This window comes from Daphnia magna, linkage group LG7, assembly GCF_020631705.1.
Source record: "Daphnia magna isolate NIES linkage group LG7, ASM2063170v1.1, whole genome shotgun sequence".
NCBI classification, from domain to species: Eukaryota; Metazoa; Arthropoda; class Branchiopoda; order Diplostraca; family Daphniidae; genus Daphnia; species Daphnia magna.
Window position 1 is genome coordinate 1483976 of NC_059188.1, and position 26177 is coordinate 1510152.

At 41.2% G+C, this 26177-nt stretch overlaps 1 protein-coding gene across 1 annotated transcript; it reads right to left on the minus strand.

The window, feature by feature from the left end:
• Positions 1-57: 57 nt before the first annotated feature.
• On the minus strand, positions 58-22650 carry LOC116927356 (discoidin domain-containing receptor tyrosine kinase B). The gene is made up of 12 exons (XM_045176278.1): positions 22061-22650; positions 21848-21982; positions 10186-10390; positions 9436-9541; positions 8159-8280; positions 7888-7997; positions 3407-3549; positions 3043-3227; positions 2784-2911; positions 2121-2487; positions 373-862; positions 58-143 (listed from the first exon to the last, which is right to left on the minus strand). Exons 3-11 carry the CDS (start codon positions 10313-10315, stop codon positions 405-407), a joined length of 1749 nt encoding a protein of 582 aa, XP_045032213.1. The 5' UTR covers positions 10316-10390; positions 21848-21982; positions 22061-22650; the 3' UTR covers positions 58-143; positions 373-404.
• Between the last annotated feature and the right edge of the window lie 3527 nt (positions 22651-26177).

Consider the following 26177-nt stretch of genomic DNA (forward strand, 5'->3'; position numbering starts at 1 on the left):
GTGCGGAGGTGGCGAAGCGACAGGCAATTTGGGCTTAAGCGGATGATGTTGTTTTTGTAGAGATGGCTGGATTAGTAGGGGTTGATGGGCAGTGCTGCAGCTGCTAATCCCGCTAACATCCGGCACGGCGTAGTCGTACGTATCTGAAACGGAGCCATAAATCGATCAGTGGGCCATTCCAAGTTAAGATTAATGGATCCATAGAACAGTGTCGGCCATCGACCAGAGTCGTTTAGGACCAAAGCCAAATAGCTGCTGGCCCATTAAGAAAATGTCGCTTATTTAAATAAAAAAAGGGAAGGCGAGTTTGATTTATGATGCGCGCAATACGTCGCGTTCTCAGTTTGTTTCTTTTGTTTTTCTTGTCATTACCTGCGGATGTGTTGGCCTTTTTCAGTGCACCTTCAGTTCCGGCCAGCAATAGAGTACTGTAACTGTAATAAGGCGAGAAGCGAAGGGCGTGATAAGGCTTCCTGGTACTCGGTTCTCGTCAAGTGGGCACTGGCCGGCGAATGAGGCAACAAGTACTGGGAGGCCGCGTCCGAGCGCGACAAGTCGGCGCCAATGTTGCCATACGGCAGCGAGTTGTTCTTGTTGTAGATTTTACCGCGATGGTGTTGCAACAATTGATCCTCGTGATGCTCACCGACAGACCCGTCCAACAGACGGGGACTGGGCTGACTTCCGACCTGAGAGGCCCAATTTGCCTTGTCCGGCAGCGGACTGCCGGAGAGGCTCTTGCGTTGACGACGTCGCATTATCATGAAGAAGATGGCCGCCGCCAACAGGAAACTGACGGCCACCAAGACACCGACGATGATTGCCATGTACGTTTGGTTCTCTCTGGTTGGTGGGCTCGTCTCTGTAAAACGAAAAATGATGTGAATTTTCATATGGAAAAAAGCAATCAAGGAAATTGAAGAGAAACAGCGAAGAAACAACAAATTAGAATGAAGCCAGAAGCATTGCGAATTTTTATTCTTTTTCCTATTTAATATTCTTCGAAGGATAGAAAACGTTAACGTTAAATGTTACCAACAAGAAGAAATCATAATTTCTCTGTACGTCGTAATATTTCGGTCTCGCTCTTAGGAGTAGGACGTTTGTTTTGCGGTTGTTAACAACCCATAAAATATTTCCCCATTTCCTTGTGTTTTTCTTATTACTGCCAATTGGAAAGGAAACGGCTGCCATTCCACGAATCGTAAGAAAATCTCAAAAGCCAATATTTGGGGCGGCGATGGTCGGGTTGAACAAGATCACCAACAAATGACCTCTTAAATCCTTTTGGCTGGCAATTTTCATTTTATTCCTCAATTTCCGTTTATTCTCGTGATTTCTTTACCCCCTCTACCACAAATAGTCTACCCTGTACGTAGTTATGGCTTATGGCATGGAGTCTTATTCTTAAAAATTGTTTGCTCTACGGAGTTTAAAAAACAAAATGTCGTATGATGGGCCGTAAATGTCAGAGACTGGCAACAAAGAAAAAGGCGCCGATGTAAAGGGAGCGGTTAGTGTCTTTGCCCTATGTTTAGTTTGACGAGAATAAGAACGAAGGAAAAACCTAATAGCGGATGTCGCCTTCACGAATAGCGAGCATTCCGATTCTTTGACACACGGGCTCGCGTGTGCGTATCGGAAAATCAAAGATATTTTTGAAGCATTATGGGTTTTTTAACTGACTTTAACCAAGGAGAACGGTTGCTTTGCCTTCACTCACGAACTTGGTGCGCACGTGTTTGAAACCCTCCCCCTTTCTCGCAAAGGATAAAGTCGTGCAACTCGTAGGAATTGTCTTTCTTTTTCTGTTCGATATTCCCATATTGAATTAATTGTATTTAATTTTTGGAATTTTTTTGATAGGCGTTGAAATACATTATGGCCACATTTCCTTTTCCCGTGAAAAAAACCGGAGTTCTCGTCTAATTTTATGAAATTTTTGGGAATTAACGTGAAATGATTTTCCTCTCAATGATGACACTATAAATAAATAAAACGATTCTTGAACGTGACGTTCAATGGGAAAATGCCGTGAAAAAAAAAGGCTGTAAAATGATTAGGTAGGATAATAAAGACTACGCCTAAAAAAAAAAAAAAAACTTGATCGTGTTCGTTACCGTTGGTTTGATCCGACGAGCCGGCGTTGATCCCGACTTCGTGACCGGTTGGCGGGAGTGGCAAATTGGAGACGGGCGGATTGGGAGGGGCGGCCGGTGGAGTGACGGGACTGCCATCCACTTCGGTCGTGTAATTTCTGGCGGCCACTTCGGAGCGGAAAGAGACCTCGCTGATGAGAATCCAGCGAGCCGGAGGAGCCGGGAAAGACAAACGCAGTTTGACGTAGCGTCCGACTCGGTGGTGCAGCTTAATACTGATGTTGCGTGAATTCTCAAATATGCGATCCTCGGGAGGTCGGTAGATGATTGGCTCACCCGGGTACACTTGTCCTCCGACGCTGAAATGCACTTGCATCTCAGAGAAGATCTGAAATGACGTTGAAATTGGGGATCATCAACGTGGGTCTTTTCCATGTTGTCAAATGGCATGCCATCATTCATTCGCGTTGCGGTTCTAATCGTACACGGATTTTACGTTAGTAGTCAAACATTCCAGTAAGAAATAAAAAATGTCTATTTTTGGAATGCAATAGTTTTTTGCTTGGGTTTTTAAATAGCGGTTGATTTGACGTTGACGTAAAACGTTCGGGGGTGGTGTTGAAAAGGCCTTGTTATTTATTTCGATGTTGCAAACTGTTGTTGATGGAAAGAATACGACCTTACCTGAACATCTTTGGTGAACTGGTTATTGGCGAAGATACTCAGCGACGTGAAATCGCGCACCGTATCGAACTCGAAAACGATCTCGACGGGCTGTCCGTTGCGCGAGTCGTTACGCCATCCGACCCAACCTTCAACGGTCGATCATAAAATGAACACAAACACGAAAACGAAGAGAAGAAGAAAGAAAAAGAAAAAGGCCATGAAAACGATGACGGCAAATGTCGGGACAAGAAAACTGAAACTTGGCATAAATCTTTACCTCGATCTTGGTCGTAATAACTGGCTTTGAAATTGTCGGGACCGAGTTTGCCGTCTGTCAACTGGCCGAGTCCTTGGCGCAGTAAAGAGCCGTCCCAGATGCCGTCGTAAGAGGCATCGTAGAATTGCCAACCGGCTCCTCGCTGATCTCCCTGCGGCATCAGATAGCTGGCAATACCCTCAGACCTTCAAAGGGAAAGAAAACGCACAACACATCCGACATTACACATCGTGAATGGACGGTCGGCTAGGAGCGACATTTGCTTCGCGGGTTTATTATATGACGTAGTTAAATGAGACAAAAAAAAATATTTTAATGCAAAATGAATGCGTCTCTTGCGAGATGACAGCGTCTTATTACGTACCAAGGGCAGCCATAAATCTCGACTCGCATGCAAACCGTTCGCCTGTGATGACTGTACGGGAAAAATCGCAACTTGCGGGCGATCAACACCGGATCCAATTCACGCTTCTCCGCCACGTACGTGTTTGTATTTCCTGCGATTACCTGCAAAGGCAAATTTTAAAAAATATATATACTGTATGAATATATAAGAAAAAAACGAAACCAGCCATGAAGAGGTGATTTCATTTGACATTCATTGACACTATCGGTTTTAAGAGTTTCGCCAGCTTTGAAAAGACACTTTAAAGTCGCATCACGTTTCTAGCCATAGAAAAAAAAATAAAGTTCCAAAACCCACTTCACCTATGGTCGTGAATTCATAACGACTCGCATAACGATTTCAACTTTTTTTTTTCAGTCGGGAAATTCTTTTCCCATTGAAAATGCGATTCTATTGCCCGAAACCGCGATAATATCTAGCCTCGTTATCGACCGTTGCCGAGCTGCACTCGTAAAAAGAAAATCAATAAAAAAACACGCCCAAATAGCTGACAGAACGAACTGATTTGTTTCACAAACCACCCTTTTATATCTCTCAACATATAGGCAAGCGTGAATAGCGCTATATTCTTCAGAAGCACGTAAGCAAACATTTAAAAAAAAGAAAACTAATCTGATTTCTGATTGCATACGAACGGAAATGCTAAACCGCGTGAAGACGTGTCCCCCAAGATCTTTTCCTATTCAAGAAAAAAGAATCAAACGGTGATGAGCTGCCGGAATTCCCCGTGTACGCTGTACAATTCACGTTGGCATCCCATTCCCATTGTATTCACGTTATTGTTTAGGATGGTAGAAAACAAGCTTGTACCAGACTATCGATCGTGCCTCTCTCCTACGCTGAATAGCTGCACAAGAATCCTCGTTCTGCTGATTGGCGGCAATATATCCCCCCCCCCTTCTCATTTACAGCTTCATTCCTCTCTCGTGTACACACGTAAAATACAATCGACGTCGTCATCACAAGCGCTACAAACCCAAAGAGTCCAAACTTTCGGATTGTTGATGTCTTACGGATTTACCCCCGTCGATTACGGTTCCAAGTTTTCCGGAACAACACGCAACATCTTCCGACATCCATCTAACGTTAAGTTGGTAACGATGAAACATTGAGAAACTGATGGGAGGGTGATAAGTTTATTATTCTTTTGGATTCAATTTTTTTTTTCTGGGGATTGTTTGTTAAGATCAACATTTTCAGCTTTTCGTGATTGTTGTTTTTAACTTGTGTGTGTGTGTGAGTGTGTGGAGTGGTGTCTCTAACTTGAAAGATCGATGACGTCTAACTTTTCCCGCTAGGGTTTCCGAGATGTTCTGCGCTTAATATTCTAGAGTGTCGGGGCTAAAGAAAACGGAGAAATGACGTGCCACTCATACTGAAAACATCTGGGTATCCCCCTTCCCACATGCTCCTTTCACGCATATAAGGACTCGTTTCCTCTACGTTTAACTCTGGGGGTCTGCGCGTTGGGAATTCTGAGTTGATTGGCCTTGCCATGTAGAACGCTGTATCCAGCCCTGTTTCTTTTGATTCATTAGCCAGAATTGTCTTCGCTTGTGTATAACGTAAGCAGAGTTTTCACCCTTCTCTTTTAGTTAAAGCAATCGCTATGTCTGTGTCATGTATGTCTGTGTGAGTGTGTGTGACTGTGCGCAGACGAACTGCGATGTTCGGAAGTAAATGGCGATTATGAATTGATCTCCGTTAGGTTAGTGAAGTTTTAATGTTGATAAACCATACGGACGAAATATAAAAAAAAATTGTACATGATGTTTAAAAAAAAAGAAAAGATGCGAACGCTGTGCTAAGAGAAGTCGTAAAGATATTAGATTTAACCGAGTTAGGCTGACTATATATATTAAATTAAGTAAAAACAAAATATGAAACATAAAGGAAGAAATGAGGACGAGATCCGGCTTAATGGGGAATCCATCATAATTTACTCCGGACGAGGTTTGATTCTATTCGTGTTCAATTTCCTCAATTGCTTTCTGATTCGTCCCCCCCCTTTCTCCTCGTTACATTGTCCCTACCATTTCCCTCTTTTTTTTTTTGTTTTAGTTTTTATGCTTTGTCAACGTGGAACCGATTTCCACACGACATTATGGTTGTTGTTTATTCCCCACCCCCCCTATCTTTCTGTTGTTGTTTTTTTTTTTACACCCCACCAATACAAAATTATCTGAAACTTCCTGTTGTTTTTTTCTCTTATCTTCTACGTCTCGTTAAAACAAAAAATAATAATTTAAAAACATCCCCCGAATAATTTGGGATGGTCTAGCGGTTAGTTTCTACTTTTGTTTCCTTCGTGTTTTGGCGACAGAAGGCAAGAGAAATAATTGAGTTAATATGTGCGACTGTGCACTCGTCGCTACCTGGCCAGCGTCATTAAAGATTAAGAAGGTCCCATGCAATCCACCTGCTTGAAACATCCCCCTCCACTCAGTACCTTCCAACTTCCTGAACCTTTTCTTTCATTTCCCCATGTTCTCCAATGTTTTTACCCCCAAACAAAAGTATAGAAATTGATTTTAAAAGAATCGAAAAAAACAAAGGCCCTTTAACTGCGATGATGTGCTTTGTCTACCTGAAAAACAGATTTCCCCTTTTTCTTTTCTTGATGGCAGAGCGGAACAACTAACGAGGCCAAACAGTTCAGGAGCGGAAGACCCGCAGCTGTTTTAAGTTGTGTTGTGCGCAACGTTAACGAATGAGGAACATAGATGAGCTACTTGCTGGCACAAAAGGGCCAGCCCCACTCGATCAGCCGAGTCATCCATGAAAATAAAAACTGGCGATATGAAAAAAAAAAAACAAGTGGCTAAATGGAAGATGACGTTGTATAGTCATGATCGATGAAGTCAAACGGGCAGCAATGCTTGCGTCCCAACTGTCTAAACGAATGAAACGCTGTATACGAGTGCGACTGAAATTGGCGTGTGAAACGCTCGTGTGTCATCTTGGACTACCGGAAACTAAACAAAACAGAATAAAACTTCGATAGTTAGACGGTGGCGTTTTTTTTTTTTTGAACTGATGGGACGATTACATTTATTTTTCACATGAAAAAAAATGAGTCTAGTCACTAACGCGGCATTTGTCCCGGTGAGAAACGGGAAAAATTCAAAGAACTGATTGCCGTCGAATGAACGACCGAAAGGATACACACACACCCATGTCTATTATTTATTTTAAAAAAAATTCTTTTGTGTGTGTGTGTGTGTGTTGAGCTGTGATTCAGTCAGGGCAGAGCCGCGCGTAATAAGAGAGACAACCAACAAAAAAAAAAGAGTAGACAGTAGGGAGATTTTTTTTTTCTTTTTGTAAGTTGCAACTGTGACAATGCACGAAAGCTCGTTCTCACGAGCTGTTGGACTCTGTTAACAATGAATGCCTCCTGCTTAAAAGCTTTTAACACTCGATTTTTCCCAAACCGAATGTTCTACTTTTTTAAGTTGAAAAAAAAATAATTGGTCAGATTTAGAAGTAAAAATCGAAATTCTACTGGCACAGCCATTTTCGTGCGACGTTAGTGAGGGTGGAAAAGAGTCCGCGTGATGATTGGTCGCATTAAAAACAAATTTTTTTTTAGACAGAGATGGATAGCATCAACATCTAAGAAAGAAATAAACAAGATGATCGTTCTTTAATGAAATCGTTTCCGCTTCTGATTCCAACCCCCTGGTTCGTCTTAGGGTGTGGACGACTCCCGAAGCAGAGAAAAATGAGATGGTTAAAGACAAAACTTGATTCTTGTGCGCAATCCTCTTCACTTTAATTACGGACGTGTAAACAAAACAAGCACAGCTGAAGTTATGCGCGTTTGGAAATTTAACAAAAAGGTTTTTTTTCTTTTCTTTGCCGGGAATAAACAATCAAGATTAGGAAAAAGAAAAAAAAAACAAGTACACGGTGGGAAGCGAAAAAGAGAGGCTCTCGTCAATCGAGATTTTCTTCGCACCCTCAGCGTTGCATCGACGTGACTTGTCGTCTATGTAATCACGTAGCGGCTTTCGTGTTCCATTCTGATTCTTTTTCCCTCTTTCCTTCTATTTTTTTATTGTGTCCCTACATGTCGTCGACCCTCTTTTATCATCTCGCAGTCGATGAGTTGTTCAGAAGCGATGTAGAAAGAAAAAAAAAGGGGGTGGCGCAGTCAAAGAGGAAATGGGGAGGAGACATGACGGTAAAAAAAAAAAGAGGAAGTTCGACGATGCTGTTAGCAATCAAAAATAAATTGATGGACTTGAACGTAGAAAAGAGAAAAGGAGAGACAAGATTGAGATTTAGGATGTTACTAACGTAACAGTTGAACGTAATGAAAAATCTGTTCAATCTAATGTTTGAATTGAATTTGAATGCCGCCCCTTAATTTGGGTTTGCTAAGCACGAAATAATGGAATACTTCGCAACAACAACAACATCAAAATAGCACGTACCTCTTCGCTTTTGGTGTCCTTGTAACGGACCCATTTGGCCAGCGATTCCCTCCAGTATTCAAGCAGAAAATGTTCAGCAAATTCCTGCCCTTGGCCGTTGCCGAATCGTCCTGTTAAATCCACCCAAAAAAACCAACAAAACAAAACAAAAAAAATGATGAGAATTGAATCGTTTCTTTTTGCCTTTCAACTACTCCCTTTCTAATTCATTTTCTACGAACTGCCAACCTCGATTTCAGATTCACCAACTTAATACTAATTACCAACTTACCTTGGGTCTCGACGGCCGTGATGACGTGGTCCGTTTTCAAATCGATCTCGAGCCAGTCACGAGGCTGATGAGTGGCCTGTTGGCGAGGACACCACGCTCCTCCATTTCTCTCCACGCGCACCCTACGAAAGAGAAAAACAAATTGTTTATGTTGGTTTACATTTGATGTCGACATTTAAAGTCCTTAAATCATTTTTGCTGATGCCAGTCACGAGACCATCTGCACGATATTCATCAAAACAATTCTCGCTAGTCTCCACTTCTTTTATTCAAAAGAAATCATACACGCACGCCGGTAAGAACTAAAGAGAGAGAGAGAAAGATAAAATAGGACGAGTGTTTGCTACGATGACTTCATTATCGTGATTCCTTTAACGAAAAAATAGCGCCGAGTCAGCCGAAAAGACGAGAGAATTTAAAGCCCCGTTGTGCGCGTTTGGGGGGGACTATTGAATGAAATCGTGAGAAAAAAAAAAAGGAGAGGCATCGAAAGTCTGATATTGTTGACTCTGTTTGGGGCTGTGAATGGCGACAATATACAATGCGCAAGAGTCTATCGCATGAATTCTTTTTTTTTTTTGGGGGGGGGGACGATCGACATTTCAATGTTGGCTTTAGCTACATGACTCAGTCCATTCCAACTTGTGTTCCAAAACTTTCCTTTCTTCGTAGAATTTTTTCTTTTTTTTTGTACACAAATCTCTTTCTACTTGCCTCATTTCTTTTTTTTTCCTGTGGAATTGGTTTCAACATGAATCTTATTTATTTAATTTTGGATGGACAAGAAGAACGACTTTGCCTATTGGGCCACTGGTGTCGCTCGTGTTCGACGTTGCGGCACCGTAACGTGAGGGTTATTTCCTCTCATAACTTTTGTTAAAAGCGAGAGGACGTCAATTAGCAATCGATATATACGCGTCAGTTATAAATCGAGACGATATCCGAGTAGCAGGAAGAAAATGATCTAACACGAGTTAAACTTTCGTATCTAAATAAATAAATAAATAAATAAAATTCAGCCTGGAGCAATTTTCTTAATGTAAACTGTCAGCGACGATTGAAATGGTTCGCTGTCAAACAATATCAAAATTGACAGGAACTCGTCGGTCTAATGGAATGTGTCAATGTTTTTTTTTGCCCCAATGTTTAATCTCAGTTTTAATGAAATAAAACTCCATCATTTTTTTTTATTCCCTCTCTTGGACAGAATCTATTATTCGATTTGCTTTAAAATAAATTCATTGAAAAGCTTCAGAATTTGCATGTTGCATGTTTACCTGGCGTTTTGCGGGCCGACGCTGGCACCGTCGAACGAAGAGCTGGCGGCTATGTCCTCGTCACGAATGGATCCCGATTCCATGCCCAGGGCGCCGACACATTGACCTAATTGAATATGAATAGCGAAAATTTTGCAAAATTAGACGACAGCAGTCCGACAATAAGCCAAGAAATACTCCGCGTGTTTTGCGGGCAAATTAAAATAACGAAATGCGGTATAATATTATTTTTTAATTTTTAATAAACCGCAATTTATTCTGAAGAAATCTGTAACTTCTTTTTAAAAAATTAAATGAATGCTGAACTTTGCCTTTAGCACAACAATTCGTCGTTTTCTCTTTTGTTTTCCTACTGAAATCTGTTGCAAACTCCTTCATTCACGTTCGTGCACTTTTCGTATAGCGTCCATCTCTCAACTCGACATAAAGAGATGAGGCGCAATTAGCGCTAATTGAAAAGCCTCGATGTTTACGCTTTTAAACGCTAGTGACCTCCGGGGTTCGGTTCTCTGTGCTCGACCCTCGTGTACGAGATAACACGAGCAGATCTTCTATAAGCAAAAAATTGTTTGCAATCTCTTAAGGCTATCGTGCAGCGCGTCTTTGAATTCTTTCCTGGTAATAAGTTGCGTACGCCACGTTCAGATTAATTGGCGTCTTAATTACAATTAAATAGGCGCCACAAAAAATGTTTAATTAAAAAATCTCAGCTTTTGTTTTTGTTATTTTGATGATTGAAGAGTTACGTACTAGCGTCGAGTGCTGATCCTAAGGGGACCATGATGACAGTCATTAGTAGAAGAACGGCCGGGGCTGTGACGGCACAGCCGCCCGCTCGCAAATCTCGTCGATTGCAGCGTCTCCGCGCGACGCACTCCATGGCTCGATGCGACGCCTACCGTCAGTCTTGAAGTAGGGTTGTTTCCCTCTGCTTCGCAATCTGTTTCTGAACAATCTGTAAAAGAATAATAGGCGCCTTTTAATTGGGAACACGTTCTCTTGTTTCAGTGATTGCAAAGTTTACGCGGCAAATTCAAACAGATTTCGAGAGTTATTTTTCAAAATGAAGACAAAGGGCCCCAACAAGTTTTGACGTTCGCCAATCAGCTGCATTCCCACATTTGAACTTCCAACCAAAACACGTATAATGTACCCCCACAGCATCAATTAAATAGTTAGCCGTGCACCGTCTTCCTGCTTGAATGGGAATTTGAATTCAAACTGCGCGCCGTCAGGGGGGAAAGATGGAGAGATTGGGCAGGGCATTGACCATCACAAAAAGAATTTAAAAAACAGGTAGATAAGAACACGGTACGTTTTACTAGCCATCGAGCTACGAATTTCGGTTGTATTCCAAGTTGACCGCCACCAACTGATAGTGTCGGCTGCCTGGCCCTTAACTATATAACACAGCTGATCCCAATCGCAACGTCCCGCATCAAAACTATTCACAGCAAGTGCACACACACACACACAAAATCTGCTTATTATTATTTTTTTTAATAATAAATCCAAGCAATTCGTTGACCATCGCGCACGTTGAAAATAAGAGTTTGATAAAGCACACACTGGAGTGTACCTCGCATAATCACGTCGCTATTTGATTGCGCAGTGTGTGTCTATAGTTTAGACGTAACAATCGATATATAGGATCTTTTCGGCCGTGCCAGATGTGTTTTGTGAGAGCGTGAGACTAAACAGAATTCGGCTTCTCTCTGTGTCTCTCATCTTGTGCCCGCTTTTGTTGGAAAACTTCCACCAGAACAAACTTGGACTGTCAAGAGCTTTCAATGCCAAGTTGGAAGTTTTCCACTTTTGATTTCTCTACTCTTTGATATCGAATATAAGTGCGCCCGAAACCGATAGCGAGCAGGGAACTATGACTTTTTAAGCCTTTGTCAGATCCGATCGACGACTTCAAACTCGAATTGCGCTGAATAGGGCAGAATATCAATGAGATGAACACACACACACACACACACACAAAAATGGGAAACCGATGAGGCAAAGGCTATTCTCTTAAACACGAAACACACAAAAAAAAAGAGGGGGAATCATTTCAATCGCATCAATGGCTTTTTTTTTTGTGAAGGAGAACTGAAGGAGGTTTCCTCGCTGATTGTATATGGCAGCTATTCGTAATCGGTGGAAAACAGGCCCTTCACTTGAATAGTTTTCAATGGACGTTTGTGAAACTCCCCAGCTGGTACATGCGTAATTACGCGTACGTTTACGTGCGTATATATATTTAGCACAAAAATAGATACAGCACGTATGTAGCGCAAAGGGCCATGTCCATGACTAATACTCTCCGTGTTGTTTCATCCAGCTCATTATGCAGTAATGAAAGCGGGGGGGGGGGAATGTCTTGAACAGAGAAACTTGCTAACCAGCGACCAACAACTTTTAATTGGCCGTGCTCCCGGTGTTTGTTTGGTGAATAAAACATTAAAATCTATAGAGTTATAAATACAAAAAAAAAAAGATAAGACATTGTTTGCTATTGGCTCATCGCGTCTGTTTCAGATTTGTGTGCCATTTTGGGGGTAGAAAAAAAACGAGTCAATGGGGAACAATGTTTTTGTTTCCGTCTTCGTAAAAATGGAACTAGAAAACGTACTGATCATAACCCCCCCCCCCCTAAAATAAACGTGCGCGTTTCAGTGCGTTTCCTTTCGTTTTTCAAACGATGATCCCCCCACCCACCCCACCCATATCTGCGCGTGTTATTCGAGAGAGACATGCCGTGGATTTAGACGCCGTATTTTTCCTTTGGATAACGACACATATAGCACCATCGCATACATCTACGTCAAAGAAAGAAAAAAAACAACAAATAATAAATAAAATAAAATAAGATGTAATAAAAGAAAATGGAGAAAAGACGAAGGATATATCTTTAAAAGAGAACCCGCATGAGAGCCGGAACATGTGACGTGCCAAGGCAAAGCCGAAAGCTCAATTTTTATAGATGGATTGCGCAAGCTATTGTCCCTTTTCTTTTGCTATATCTTTCCAAGTCCTCCCCCTTGTAGACTACCGGGCTATATGGAAAATGGACAAGACTTTTTCTTCTTTTCTAGGGGATGTACAGTATGTAATAAATAAAGATAAAGTGGACAACCGCATCCCATCGACGCCCACACTTCCGATCCATCCCTGAGGTGCTCCTCGTATCGCAGTGAAGAGAAGAGGGAAAAAAATCGATCCGAGATGAGATGAAACTTGAAGCGCAAATGTTTCATTTGATTAAGTTATTGATGGCATTATCCTGCTACAAAAATGAAGGGATAGTTAGCCGATCAGGTGCTAGAGACCCTAGAAATTAGGGAGAGAAAATATCCATTTACGTGGGGTGATAAAGAACTATTAATGTCACCTTCCAAGGGTAACCCCCCCCGTCCCTCGACAGAATTGAAAAAACAAACAAACCAAGAAGAAATGTTGAAATGGTCACATTATTTATGGACGCGAGTGGAAAAAGGTCGTGTTTGAGCCCTGATTGATCCGACAACGCACAAGTCACATCCATCCCTTTTTTTCTTTTCTTTTATTCAATAAAAATAAACTAGGGGGGGGGGGAGGACAAGGGCACCGGTGGCCGGAGATTTCTATCGTCCATCGATTTCCCCCCTCTTGGCTGAATTTTTGTTTTTCATAATTTATTCGACGCGGTGTTTATATTACAGCCATCCGCACACACACACACACACACACCTATGGATTTCATGTGTCTATCTGTTCCCCCCCACTGCGTTCGACTTGCTGTTTGGGTTTCGATCGATAAAGAAACGCGTGACCCACGGTTCATTTTAGGTAAATAATCTCACGTCCCCCTTTTTTTTCAATTTCAATGGCTTCACCTTTTTTCTTTTCTTTTTTGATTATCGAAAGAAAAAAGAAGCGGCTATAATCTTCCATTAACTTTAAAGGAGAGTTTATACGTTCGATATCAGCCAGGCAGTTGCAGTAATTTGATTTCACCTCATTTAACGTTAAACTTGATCAGGAAATCCGACGCTATTTAAAAGCGCTCTGCAAAGTATCAAACCCAAACTGCGGCAACGCTACCCTCCGTTTTAATCGATCGTTAAAATCAAGCGACTAATGAGTTCGCAAGTTTCTCTTTTTTAAAACCCCCACTGGAACGGCCATCCGCATTTTAAAAGGGGGTAACTGATAAAACGACATTCTATTTATTCGATCTGAAAAAGATCAATCTTTCCCTGTTATTTTTTAATCTATTTAGAAGGAGCGGCAGCTGACTCTCCGCCGAGTGCGAAATTGACATTTTCTCTCATTTTCTTTCTGAGAGATGACGGGAACAAGAAATAAAAAGGGGGGAGAGATTTCATTTTCCACAATGTGCACTTTGTATGGATAAACGCACACGTAAAGAGGACGAGCTATTGAAGCGCAATCTTTTTTTTTTCTTTTACGTCTAGTGACTCCTCACTCACTTCCTGAAGCCTTTGTGTCCCATTTTTGATTTCACGTTCTACGTGAGGAAAGGTAAAAAAAAAAAAAATATGCACAGACATACACAAACACAACACAAAGAATTCCCCCCCTCATCCAGTTGCACAGCGCCGTCTAGTGTCAAATTGAATTTACACACTCTTCCTCCATTTTTATTTCGAAAAAGAAGAAAAAATCCTTCAACTCTGAAAAGGAAAAAGAAAAAAAAAAAACATAATTCACTCAGACGCGAGATGTATGAACACACGTCTACGCTTTCAGCCCGTTGTATTTAAAGGTAATGGAAGCGAAAAAAAAAAAAATGAAAGTCTTTTTCAGAACGTCGACCTTCTCTCCCTTTTCACGCATCTCCCCCCCTTCCGTGTGTTACGGCCTTTCAGACGAGATGGATAAGGGCGACCCATTAAATACCTCGACGGTCGACAAACACGGAACAGACGGCAAGACGAGTCCAAGATTTTGACAGGGATTGAAACGGCTTCTCATGAATGGATGCGTCAAGAAAATGAATACAACAATAATAACAACAAAAATTAAACCCCCAAAAAAAAAAAAAAACCTTTGAAAGCGATGGCCACGTTTTGCGCATTTTGACGCGTTTATTACGTAAGCGTCAACAACACGCGATTTGAACTAAGTCTTGATAAACATACGAGAAGCGCAGACAGTAAGAGCGTCGCGGTTCGTTCAAGAATTCGTTCAGACGCCTGCGGATTATTTGAATGGAGTTTAGGCGCGTGCGGTGGCCAAATGCATAACGGCATGTTGGGCATATTGTCCTGATTCACATCAAAGAAGCCAAGTCATCGTATAGAGGTAACATCTGTCGCAGTGAAAAACATCGTTTAACGTGTCAACTGGAAAATTGATCAGTGTGACATTAAAGTCAGAGAGAGAGGGGGAGCCACTCCTTTGATGGCATTCACTCCAATGCGATTGATTCCCTTTTTATTTAATGAAATATTTCCTCCTCCCCCCTCAAAGAAAAAAAAAAAGACGCAAATTGATCGGCCGCTATAAATCAAAAATTCGTCTGCTGTTGGCAGGTAAACACCGGTGGCCTAAACTGATGGAACATTTAACGCATAAGAAAATAAACGGGGTAGATCCACAGCTGTTGTCTCTGATGAATCAAAGTCCAAACATGACGTGCATTCGATGTGGGCCTCTTCGCTGCTCTGGTGCCAAACAGACTGGAACAGAAGACGCTGGTATGTGGCCATCGCTTAATGGACAGTGTAACCAACAACCTTCTTCTTCTTCTTCTTCTCGTAGAGCGGAAGATAATAGTCAACCCCAACGAATGAGATATTACGTCTCCGAAATCATATACAATTCGTGGACAGTTTTGAGAAAAGGCTCAACGTGCTGGTAGAAGTGGGGACGAATAAATAAAAGAGAGAGTGAGAAAAATAAAATAGACGACTGAGAGCTTTCTTTAAAGGTGGCCAAGATGAGGAATCGAAGAGGGGGAGATGTAAACGCTCATGGAGACGAGGGGGGGAGGGGGATTCTTAAAAAGAGAGTGCGAGAGAGAGAGAGAGATGTTTGAGTCTTTTTTAGATTCTTAGAGCTTACGATTTATGACGTACGTATAGAAATTTATTAGACTTTGATTCGACTCCGCGTTTGGGGGAGAGAAAATGGAACTCCTTCAACAACAACAAAATAGGACCTTTTTTTTTTGGGGGGAGTTAAAGAAGAAGGCGGGTTTTCACAAAAATAAGTTAAGATTTTCGTGAGGGAAAGACAGAAAAGGCGTAGAAAGTTCATTAAAAAAAAAAAAAGAAAAAGGGCAGCTGGAACTGTATACCTATTTAGTACTTAGAACGTGTGTGTCTGTATGAGCGGTTATGGATCTGGTCGCACTTTGTTGTGCCCTTTTTTTTTCTTTTGAAATTGTAGTTTTAGGAAGAAGGCGGCATCACTAGAAGGGAGGGGATGATCGACATAGACAACGAATGGGTGGAGTCGATTTTGAAGCCATATCCAAGTCAAAGAAAACCGAGAGAGAGAGAGAGAAAAAATTAAGGGTCCACGACCTTATGTCTCATCGGAAATGAATTTTGCCTACGTCCATTTCGTAGTGGGAAAAAAAAATTCATTTGAAATTTCTTGGAAGATGATGAAATTGAGTTTTTTTTTTCGGATTTGAAAATGTGGATTTAGTTGACGTTCCAGCAAAAGAACCCCACCCAAAACTGAAATTTGACACCATTTTTTTTTTTTACTAAAAAACTTAAGTTACATTGAATATCCGTGTTTGAAGATGTTCATTGTCATTCGATTTTTGAGGGTGGAAAATAGTGAAATGAAAAAAAAAAAATGAAAATTGAGGAAGAAATGAAGAAACGGTTTGGGGTTTTGAATTTCAAAGCAAAATCGGCTCATTGGGCAACCACGAAAAACGACATGTTGTCCTCTTTTTAAGAAAAATTCGAGAACATTTCTGCATTTTTACCATCTGTCAAATGTTTTTTTCGGGACAAACCAACGTCAAACAAAATTAAAACTTGAAATCTAATTTTCTTTCCTATCCAACAGTTTTTTAAACACATTTTAAACTGTAACATTCGTTTGTTTTTTACCTTCTAGGAGGTCGGCTTTTATGTAAACAACACATCGGGGAACACAACGAAAAACAAAACGTGTTTATCGCACGCCCAATAAAATTTCCGACAAACTTTCGTTTCAAACCGATCGGGAATCCCACGGGATGTAACGTGCAACAAAAAAACAATCGATGCGCGCGTCTTGTGGGCTCGTTATACAAATACACACATAAGCAAGCCCCTCCACCTCTTCTTTATGACTATGTTGCCCTATTATTGCGCAATACCCCGTTTGTTATTCCGCGTTCGTTCGTGGACTTTCACGGAGGCGATGGCGGGGAGGTTAGGTTTAATTAAGCAGCCATAGAAAAAGAAAAAATTTCCCCTCACTAACAGCAACTCTTTTTTTTTTTTTTTAAAGGGGGATTCAGAATTTAAAAGAAAAAAAAAGTAATTATATATTCCGAAACCTTTTCGTTACTCCCCCACCCTCTTAACGTTGCAGTTTTCAAAAGTTAAGACCGAAAAAAGAGAGGGTAAAGAAATGATATTTTGTGTGTGTGTGGGGGGGGTCAGAGACAAAAACACATTAAGTCGCACAGAGCCAAGAAGGTTCGTATACAAACACTAGGCAGTGGGGGGGTCGAGGGATTTAAAAAAAAATGGGGAAATAGAAAAAAAAAGAAAAAATTTGAAAAATGATGTGAGGGGTATATTACGTAAGATTATGCTGGCTGTTGTTATAGCATTAAAAAAAAAGAAATCAAAATTGTAGTGAAATAATTGATTATTAGCAAGTTACCCACCCAAAGGCGAACAAAAATATATTTTTTTTCAAATTATTTAGTAAACAACTGTGTTACGTGGACTGTTGTATTTCAGAGATTGTGAAAGTCAGACACTTTGTGTGCAGCGGTGGAGAGTTCAAACTCGGTGGGCCGCTTTTGTGTTCGTGTGAAGACAAACAATAAGAGCAGCGCCAGTACGGTACGGCGTCAAGACCTACGCCCTGTTGCCTCCCCAGCACAAAAGACGAGGAGGAGGACAGTTCAACTGATGAGAGATGACTGGAACATTGTCTGAAACTACTCTGAGACTATGTCGAAGCTTAAGAACGTCACTGACAACAAAAAGGCGCACCATCTGGTAGCCGAGGAGGATCTCAATTGCAAACGACAAAGATAATCTGACTGGGACCTACGACAGCCCATCATCTTCTTTTTTTTTACATGTCCTTATTCTAAAGCCAAAGTGGCAGCTGATTGCGTTCCAGTTCGATCCTCCTATTGTATTATCTGTTTCCCAAATTTGATTTCTAACTTGCCGATCTACTGAATTATTTTTAAAGCGGACTGGGTTTTTCTTTTGTTTTTTATCAAATTGTTAAACGGGAGAGAGAGACAAAGTCACGAAACAAGATGTAAAAAAAATCCATTATTCTATTCACATAACGCCTGTTTTGAATAGAAAAGAAATGATACATGGAAGGGCGAGAAAGATTTATGATAGCCGTTCGTTGTTGTTTTCCGCGCCCGACTCACGCCACCGTGACCGTTCACCCGTTGACGGATCACAAGAGTCGAACCGTTCGCCAGTTTCTACCTTCCCCACATGGCTATCGCATCGGATCTGTCGCTGCGGTTGGCCGTGATCAAGTGCGGGATGAACGAAAAAATTCGGCACGGCTCCGTGATTGCCGCTATTCCACACGTTACTCTGACCCAATAGCTCCAAACGCAACCATCCGTGGAACTCACGTTCCTGACGTGTCATTCTTCTTTTTTTTTCCAAGGGACAAACTCAATTCCTACCCGTGAAAATTGAACTAATGGCTTTCTCTATTCAATTGATCCGAAAAATTAAACGAGTTTTCGCCTGAAGAAAAAAAAATCGTTTACATCAGTCGACAGTTTAGCGGTGGTCACGTTCGTGAAAACGCGATTTAAACGGGGGGGAGGAAAATAGGGGGAGGTAGTTTTCGACATAAAGACAAACGGTTTGAAAATGGCGTCTACTATAAGGCATTCGGTATCTAGACCACCATCATGGCGGAATATTTATTTCGTTCGTGATTCGAGCGTGAGTCATTTTTTAAAAAGGAACAAAGAGAGACCCTCCACATGTTTTGAGCCGTTTCAATTAAAAGCAGCACGAAAGACAAATTACGGCCGACTGAAAACAGAACGAAAATTACTTGGCTCTGTCTTCCCCTTCTCATCGGTGACAGTGGAACACATGGCCCACTCCGCACGCAAAAAATCCATACCCGCAATGTTCAAAATGACATTGAAAAAAAAAAAAAAATTTCAGATCGAGAAAGTTGGGAGGAGTTGAGAACATGTGGGTTTTAGTCCAAGGCGACATGATCTCTTTTGCTCTTTCGCCTTTCCAAACGCCTCGCCCTCTTCTACGGTTCGTTGCTGTTTTGTTTAGCTAAAGACAGACACACGCTGACCATGTGTGTCAGATCGTATTATCGTTAGCAAAAACTAAAGGGTGCACAGCTCTTCTTTTGTTTCTTTTCGACCACAAACGGCTAGCATCGAATGGCGGACAACGTTCATTTTCATTTGGATGAACAATTTTTTGTTTGAATCGCCCGCCCTTTCTTTTCATAAGAGCACCACGCCCATCTCGTTTTTTTTTGTCTCCAAAATGATATAAAAATTTAGTTTTTCAAGTAAAAAAAAGAAAAGAAAGTTGCATTAGGACGTTGACAACAGTGACGAATTAATGGAGTTTAAAAGATTTCAAGGCTCTACCATCAAATCATAAAAAAAAAATCTCCATTACATTACCGACTGGCTCTTAATGGATCTCAGATTAAAAGAGTTAGATTGTACAACAACAAAAAAAGAGAAAGAGTTCCAATATTTAAAAAAAAAAAAATGTTTTTTTAGAAAAAGAGGGAAGGTCGGTCAACAACACGAAAAATAATAAAAGACTTATTACCGGAAACGTGAGAACGTATACGACCGTGGTGGCCCCCCCCAAAGAAAAGAAAAAAATGGCTGACTAGTCTCATTTGAATATGTGAAGAAGCAAAAAAAAAAAAAAGAAAAACCAATGAGAATTTTTTTTTTTTTGAATATTTCTCCATCATCCCTCGACAGGCCAGTGGTACCTCTCAAGCTGTAAAACATCAAACGAAAGAGAAAAAGCGGGTCTCTTGAGTTTCTCGCCCTCCTCTAGCTGCTACTTCCTGCCCTATTAATACACGCCCTTACCACCAAACGCCGCCACGCAAAAAGAAGAGAACCAACAAATGCAAAACGAAAAGAACAAAAAGCCCTCGACTAATTTCTAAACGTTCCCTCAACAGAATTTTTGTTTTCCTCTTCTTTTCACAAAAAAAAAAAAAAAATTATTCATCTCGAAGAAAATAAAAACAAATTCCAATGGGATGAATCAAATCTATCGGATTGTGTTACAAACGCACCGGGTATTTTCTTCTTGATCGCATTGAACAATCGAGTTGTACACGTAGGTTCATCAAGTTTTCTTCTTTTCTTTCTCTTTTTCTACATTTTTTCACACACAAAAAAAACATGAACTCCGTGTGTAAAGAAGAGGAGGACTCCATGACGTGTCAAGGTACTGATTTCTCTTCACCACAGATTCCCCATTTTTTATTTAGAATTTTTTGACTGGGCGAAAGATGAAGGAGAGAGAAAGAGAAAGAAACGGAATAGAAAAGAGAAAACGCGGAGCGGCGCGCGCGCACGGCACAAGAGAAGACGAAGATGGATTAGGATTTCTTCCTTTTATTTTTCGGTTACTGACGTTCCTCTTTTTTTTTCTTTTCCTACCCTCGGTCGGCAAAGTCTGTCCTACACCTCCCCCCATTCTTTTTCTCAAAGTGGAATCTAATTCTCTTGTCTGGGACATACGGTGGGTACATTTCGGCCAGTTGAAATGACCCGCAGTCTAACCCAAAAACGTCTTCTCTTCTCCCCTATTGTTAAAACAACCGGCCTGTGCGGATTTAAACAAGAATTTTGCCCAGATGAAAGAGAACAATTTCATCAAACAAAAAAAGAGGGGGAAAAAAATGCCATTTGGGAGGGGGGACTCGTTATACCAAGAGAAGAGAAGCGATGAATCCTTAATGAACATCGACCCAACAATGGGCAGAAAATCAGCAACTACAACGGTGAAATCATCAAAATTTAGCTCTTGGTATGTCATTACACAACTCTTCTGTTTAAAAAAAAAAAAATTCAAAAGAATAAATTAAATATTCAAAAATTAAATAAAGAAAAGAAACAATTCGAAATCCCCTGTCTGAATAGATTTCAAAATCACGGGGCCATAACGAGAGGGAGAACTAATCAGACAAGTCTAGTGATAATATGCGGAGCACATGTCCCGATGGCGTCTCAGACAAAAAAAAAAGGGGATCCTTTTTATTTATTTTTTTTTTTTTGTTCTTAAAAGACTACGTATTTTCTTATGGTAGAAAAGAAAACTATAAAAAAAAATAAATAAATAAAAGGAAAAGAGTGTCAGTTGATGTCGAACTGACTTTGATTTACGAGGATGAACTGGGAAAGCGGGACGATGTTCTGACCTTTCCAATCGAGGCCGCCGACTCGTCATTGGATTTTTCTTATTGAAAAAGGAATAAGAACTGGCCAGGATGGCCTGTAAATCTGTAACTGTTGTGGCACAAACGACCCGATCCCTTTTTTTATTATTATTATTCCACGCACTCTTCTATTTTTTTTGGGGGAGACGAAAGGAAAATGAGTTTTTCAGAGGAGGGAACTACCTGGATTTCTTGTGCAACACATTCCCTCGTAATTTCAACTCGTCCCAGTGTTACACTTCATTTTGGGTACCTCTAAATGAAACACAGACCAACTGTCACACGGTTTTTCAATTACAATTTCTCGGTTTTTATATCGTGGTCAAACATTAAAAAAGGAGAAACGAAACCAAACAATCACAGATTTATGTCCTCCATTTTGTTGGAGACATTTTTTCGCGCCAAATGTCTGCAAAAAAAAAATGGCGGATTGCCCCCCCCCCCCACCACCACCACCACTTTGGTTCGCAATGGCGCTACCCAACGAAGAAATGCACCGAAATCACGAAAATTGGACGTAAAAATCGAAACAGCACTCGTTTCCAAAACAAAGACCACAAAAGGTGATCATAAGAAGGCCACAAAAACTAGTCGTTGCAATCCATCACACATAGTTGAGCTTCAAAAATTCTTTTCCTTGTTTTTTCGTTGTTGTTGTTGTTGTGCGTTTCACTTAGAATTTTTGTTGGGAAATTTTCCGAGCTTGTTGGCCGTAAAATGTCCAACTCTCTCTCTCACAAACATTGAAATGACAATGAGGTAGTGGGGGAGACAAAGAATTCAAGTGACTCACCTCGTAATATCAAAATCAGATCGAGCTGCTCTGGTTGTTCTGATTTTCCGTAACTGCGTTCTTTGTGATTGGAATCTATTTGGGCAAAAAGATTTTGTAGCCCGTGACGGTCAACTGATGAGGAAACACCAATTGCTGCAACAACAAAAAAAAAAAAACTAACAAGAGATTCGACACCGATGTTAATCCGATCTGTCGATAAAAACGACTAACCAATTTGGCGCCCAGCAGACGAAAAACAAGCGAGACACGAGGCGATTGAAATCGATCAAAAAAAAATTGAATTAAAAAAAAAAGAGGATGAAAAGACCTTGGATTTTTTTTTTAAGCTTTGGAAAATAAATGTTTCTTTTTTTTTGTAATATTTTTTGTATTATGTGATTGATTATTTTCTGGAATTGAAAGCGTATGGAGAGGGCCAATAGGTTCACACTTGACCAAGTTAGTCTTTCTCACTTCGTGTTCTGGAATCAGTCATTCAATCACTTTTAATTGATAGTCGGGGATCACTGGGATAAGCTCTGCTTTTCAAATCTTTATCTTTTCTTTTCTCAATGCATGGCAGCCGCAATTCCCTTTTTTTTTTCTCCTCAAATTGGCAGGTTTCACTCACCAAAAAAAAAACACTCGAAACACTGGCACAACTCAACACAAACTGACAGGGCGAGTATTTGAATAATAATCGTCTGCTATTGGCCTCAAAAATCCGAGTTTCAATAACTTAGTGAAACGAATAATAAAAACAGAGAGGAAACAAAAAACGTTGTGAACAGCTCGACTGCTGCCCTTCTACTGACGGCCTTTGCTGCTGGAATGGTTGAGTTAAAAGAGACCCCAGTGTGCGTGCGTGTGTCTGTATGCGCTTACACACACACACACAGTGAAAGGGGAAGCCTATCTCTATTCCTTCGTCAATGACCTGCAGCCATGGGGCCAGCCCCGTAAAAAAACATAATAATAATAAAGAAACATAAAACAATAATCGGAGAAATGCGGTACTCGCTGACTTGGGATAGTGGGCACAATTCATCGAACCAAGTGGCAAAAAAAAAACGATATCAAGTGAGGGAATCCTCTTGGTCAAAAAAAAAAAAGGGAAGGAAGATCAAAGTATTATTCGATATCGATTGCAAGCGGGTACGACGGCCATCATATTGCATGCCCAGTTTCTTTCTCATTTCCTCATTTGTTATGGGCCTACATCGAGAATGTCCACCCGCCTAAAAACGTAGTGGTGCACACGAACAATATGATGACTTTTGAGAAAAACTACCAGCAGAACGAGTTCGATTAGGTCGGAAAGTCAGCTAGGACTATACACAACATGAAAGGAAATAAAACAATACGAAGAAAACGGGGGGGAGAAACAGGAGGACAAACAACAAACAAAACAGACAACCGAAATAGTCGGCGTTGGCCATGTTTTGGTCATTGGGCTCATGTCCAAAAACTTCTATGGCTCGGACGTCTTTAAGTTTACACGCAGCAGTATAAATTATAGGCCAAATAAAAAAATAAATATTAAAACGAGCGCCCGTTGTGTATAAAGGAGCAAGAAGAAAATAAACGAACGAAAAACATGACTGACAGAACCAGTATAAAAACTGTCGGATCGCAGTAGATTTAAGACGTCAGATGGGATACATGTAAACGTCCACATGCTCCACGGAAAAAGTTTTATTTCTTCTTATCAGGTAGACGTAGGCAGGTAACGCTATAGGTTTACTTCAATGTCGGCTTCAAGTTTTGCGGCTTCTTCATGCCATTTGAGCATTTCTCTTTTCATTTTGTGCTGCATATAAGAAAGAGCGGAGGGAAATGCCCGATCGATGATAGATATTGCGCAACACCAAACAGGAATAACAGACAAGCAAAGGAGAGAAGAAGAAGAGAGAAAAAAAAAAGAGTTGTTTGATTGTTCGGATGTTTCTTTTTTCTTTCGGCTGCTATGACTACGTGAGATTTTGGGGATGCAATCGACGAAGACTCCCCTTGGCTTTTTGGTCCGTGCTGCTGTCCGTATAGACCAGCGGTGATCGACTACCTCATCTACCCATTAAACGCAAAGCGGCCCCAGTATTGGAATGATCTTCATTTGTTTTCATTGCCGAGCCGAGGGAAAAAATATATAATACTAGAATGAACCATTGAAGCCAAAATGCATTCATTAGGTGAGTAGATTTCTATGTGGATGCTGAGAGCACAAGACATCGTAGCTGATTAATGATGGTCTCCCCCCTTCTTCTAGTTGCCACCCTATTCTTTTCCATTTCTCCATCAAAGTAGCGATCGAGATGGAACATACAGCAATTGGGCTAAGAGAAAAAAGAGGGAAAAAGGTGTTGCCTTCAACGAAACAATGGCATTGATAATAAGCGCACGCGTAGACTGAAAATAAGGGTAGAAAAGACATTCATCACCCAGACCCAATATTTCGCCTTCAAGGGGGGTCAACAAAAGGGATCCATAGAATATAAAGTTGAGCTGTGCCGCAATGTATTGTAACCCTCACCATCAGCCACACTTGCTGCGCTCTTATGTCCATCATGACGGTCGCAATGGCTAACTGGACTTTGATTGCATTTTAGTAACTGTTCCCTTCTATTCTTTAATTTCATTTTCTCCAGGCAATTATCCCTTGGTCAGGTAAACGTATTCCCCAAGTCTAACAGACCAACAGGTGTATACGCATATTTTTCTATTGTTATGCTGAATATTCCGTGTAATGTCGCCCCCATTGCCAAGGCCCACCGCAAGACACCATTATTCTCTCTGCTTGTGGGTTAGGGGGTTAGTTGGGTGGTGAGGGAATGTTAAGAAAGAGAAAATGGTTGAGGAAGATGGATAAAAGAAACAAAACGTAAAGGTAAAAGACGCAAGAAATAGTCAGAAGAATGTTATTGCTTTCTGGTGAGGTGTTGATGGCCTCCCCGCGGATTTTTTCTTCCTTTTTTCCACCCTCGCTTTGACACACTGACACTCCGATGGCCCCTCCACCAGACCAACTTTACTCGATTCGATCTGCCTTGCTGCGGGTCTCTGCCAGGGCGTTCTGACGATGCGCTGTCGGAGAGCACACGGCAGAACTTTTTCTCATCCAACCTGGGGGTCGTGTCGTTCATTTTCGGTTGCGTCTTGGTTCTCCTCTGGTGCTACGACAGGTGAGGAAAAAAAAAAGGGGGAAGTTTTCTTGCTTGTAGTCTCCCAAAAAACCTGAAAGAAACCATATTGGTTGGATGCGGTTTTCTTCACTTATAACACGAAAGAAAACCCTTTCGACAGTACCGAGTCCCTTTTCTGCTTCTTACATTCACCCCCTATCCTTCATCTCAGACAAGTCCAAAGAAGAAGAAGAAGAAAGAAAAGCCTCTTTTTGCAGGAACCCTGGTTGATGGGTCGACGGGGTGTCCGGCCCCCGCTATTTAGCACTGACAACAGGCCAACGGACCTCCAACTGTTTTCGGTCCATCCACTTTGTTTCTCTGCTCTATCCCCGTGCCAAAAAGGAAAAGGAATAAGGGAGGCACACAACACGGTTGAGCTCTCCCGCAAGAAAATCTCCGCTCATCGGATGTTGTTCTACATCAGCTTCCCTCATCTCGTATGCTCCGGTTCCTTTCCACTCTCCGTGCCCAGCTGCTCCTGTAGCAAATGAGGCAAGTGCATCGGCTCGTGTCTTGACAGCAACCCACGTCTTTTGTGGTCGATGTACTTCCATCTTTACTTCTTTCTTCTTCTTTTTTTGTTTGCTTATTATTCGCTTCCGTTTATGGAAAATGTTTTACCCCGTTCCATATAGCCGTTCGTTGGAGAAGGCAAATCATGTCAGCTTATATCGACTAGTTGATTTAAGTATAAAATAATTCAACGCGGTATTGAAGAACAGAACGAAATTTGGAAAACAAGACATTTGCATAGATTCTCTTGTGCAGGCCGTTTGGGTTCTCGTATCACACCCTGAACTTGAATCTTTTTTGTGTGTGTGTTTGCCGCTGATGGGTTGCGCGTGCGCCTTCGCGTGTCCATCACTGCGTGCGTGTACTTCCCTAAAACATGGACGATGCCTTATGTGTGCCTGCATATCTATTAATCAGCTGCGTGTATAAATCACAAGTCATTCATTTCAAGAGGCAACAGTGTAAGCGGGGTGAAATCCAGCTGTAGGCGTCCGTGCTGACACACGCAAGAACCATACTAATATAGAATATTACCCCACCGATATTTTAACATCAAACTTTCAGTCGCTCATACATTATTAATGCACCAAGAAAAATGAAGGGGGAGGAGGGCGAAGAACGAAAAGAAGGAATCTTTCGCCTGTTCCATTCGC

What these genes read in the sequence shown, in the direction of transcription:
- LOC116927356 (XM_045176278.1), bottom strand. Translation starts at nt 10,315, where the DNA reads ATGGAGTGCGTCGCGCGGAGACGCTGCAATCGACGAGATTTGCGAGCG. An exon ending in GTCGGCCCGCAAAACGCCAG is followed by an intron (nt 8,281 to 9,435) that starts GTAAACATGCAA and finishes TCTCTTTCGTAG; the next exon opens with GGTGCGCGTGGAGAGAAATG. An exon ending in CTCGTCGGATCAAACCAACG is followed by an intron (nt 863 to 2,120) that starts GTAACGAACACG and finishes TTCGTTTTACAG; the next exon opens with AGACGAGCCCACCAACCAGA.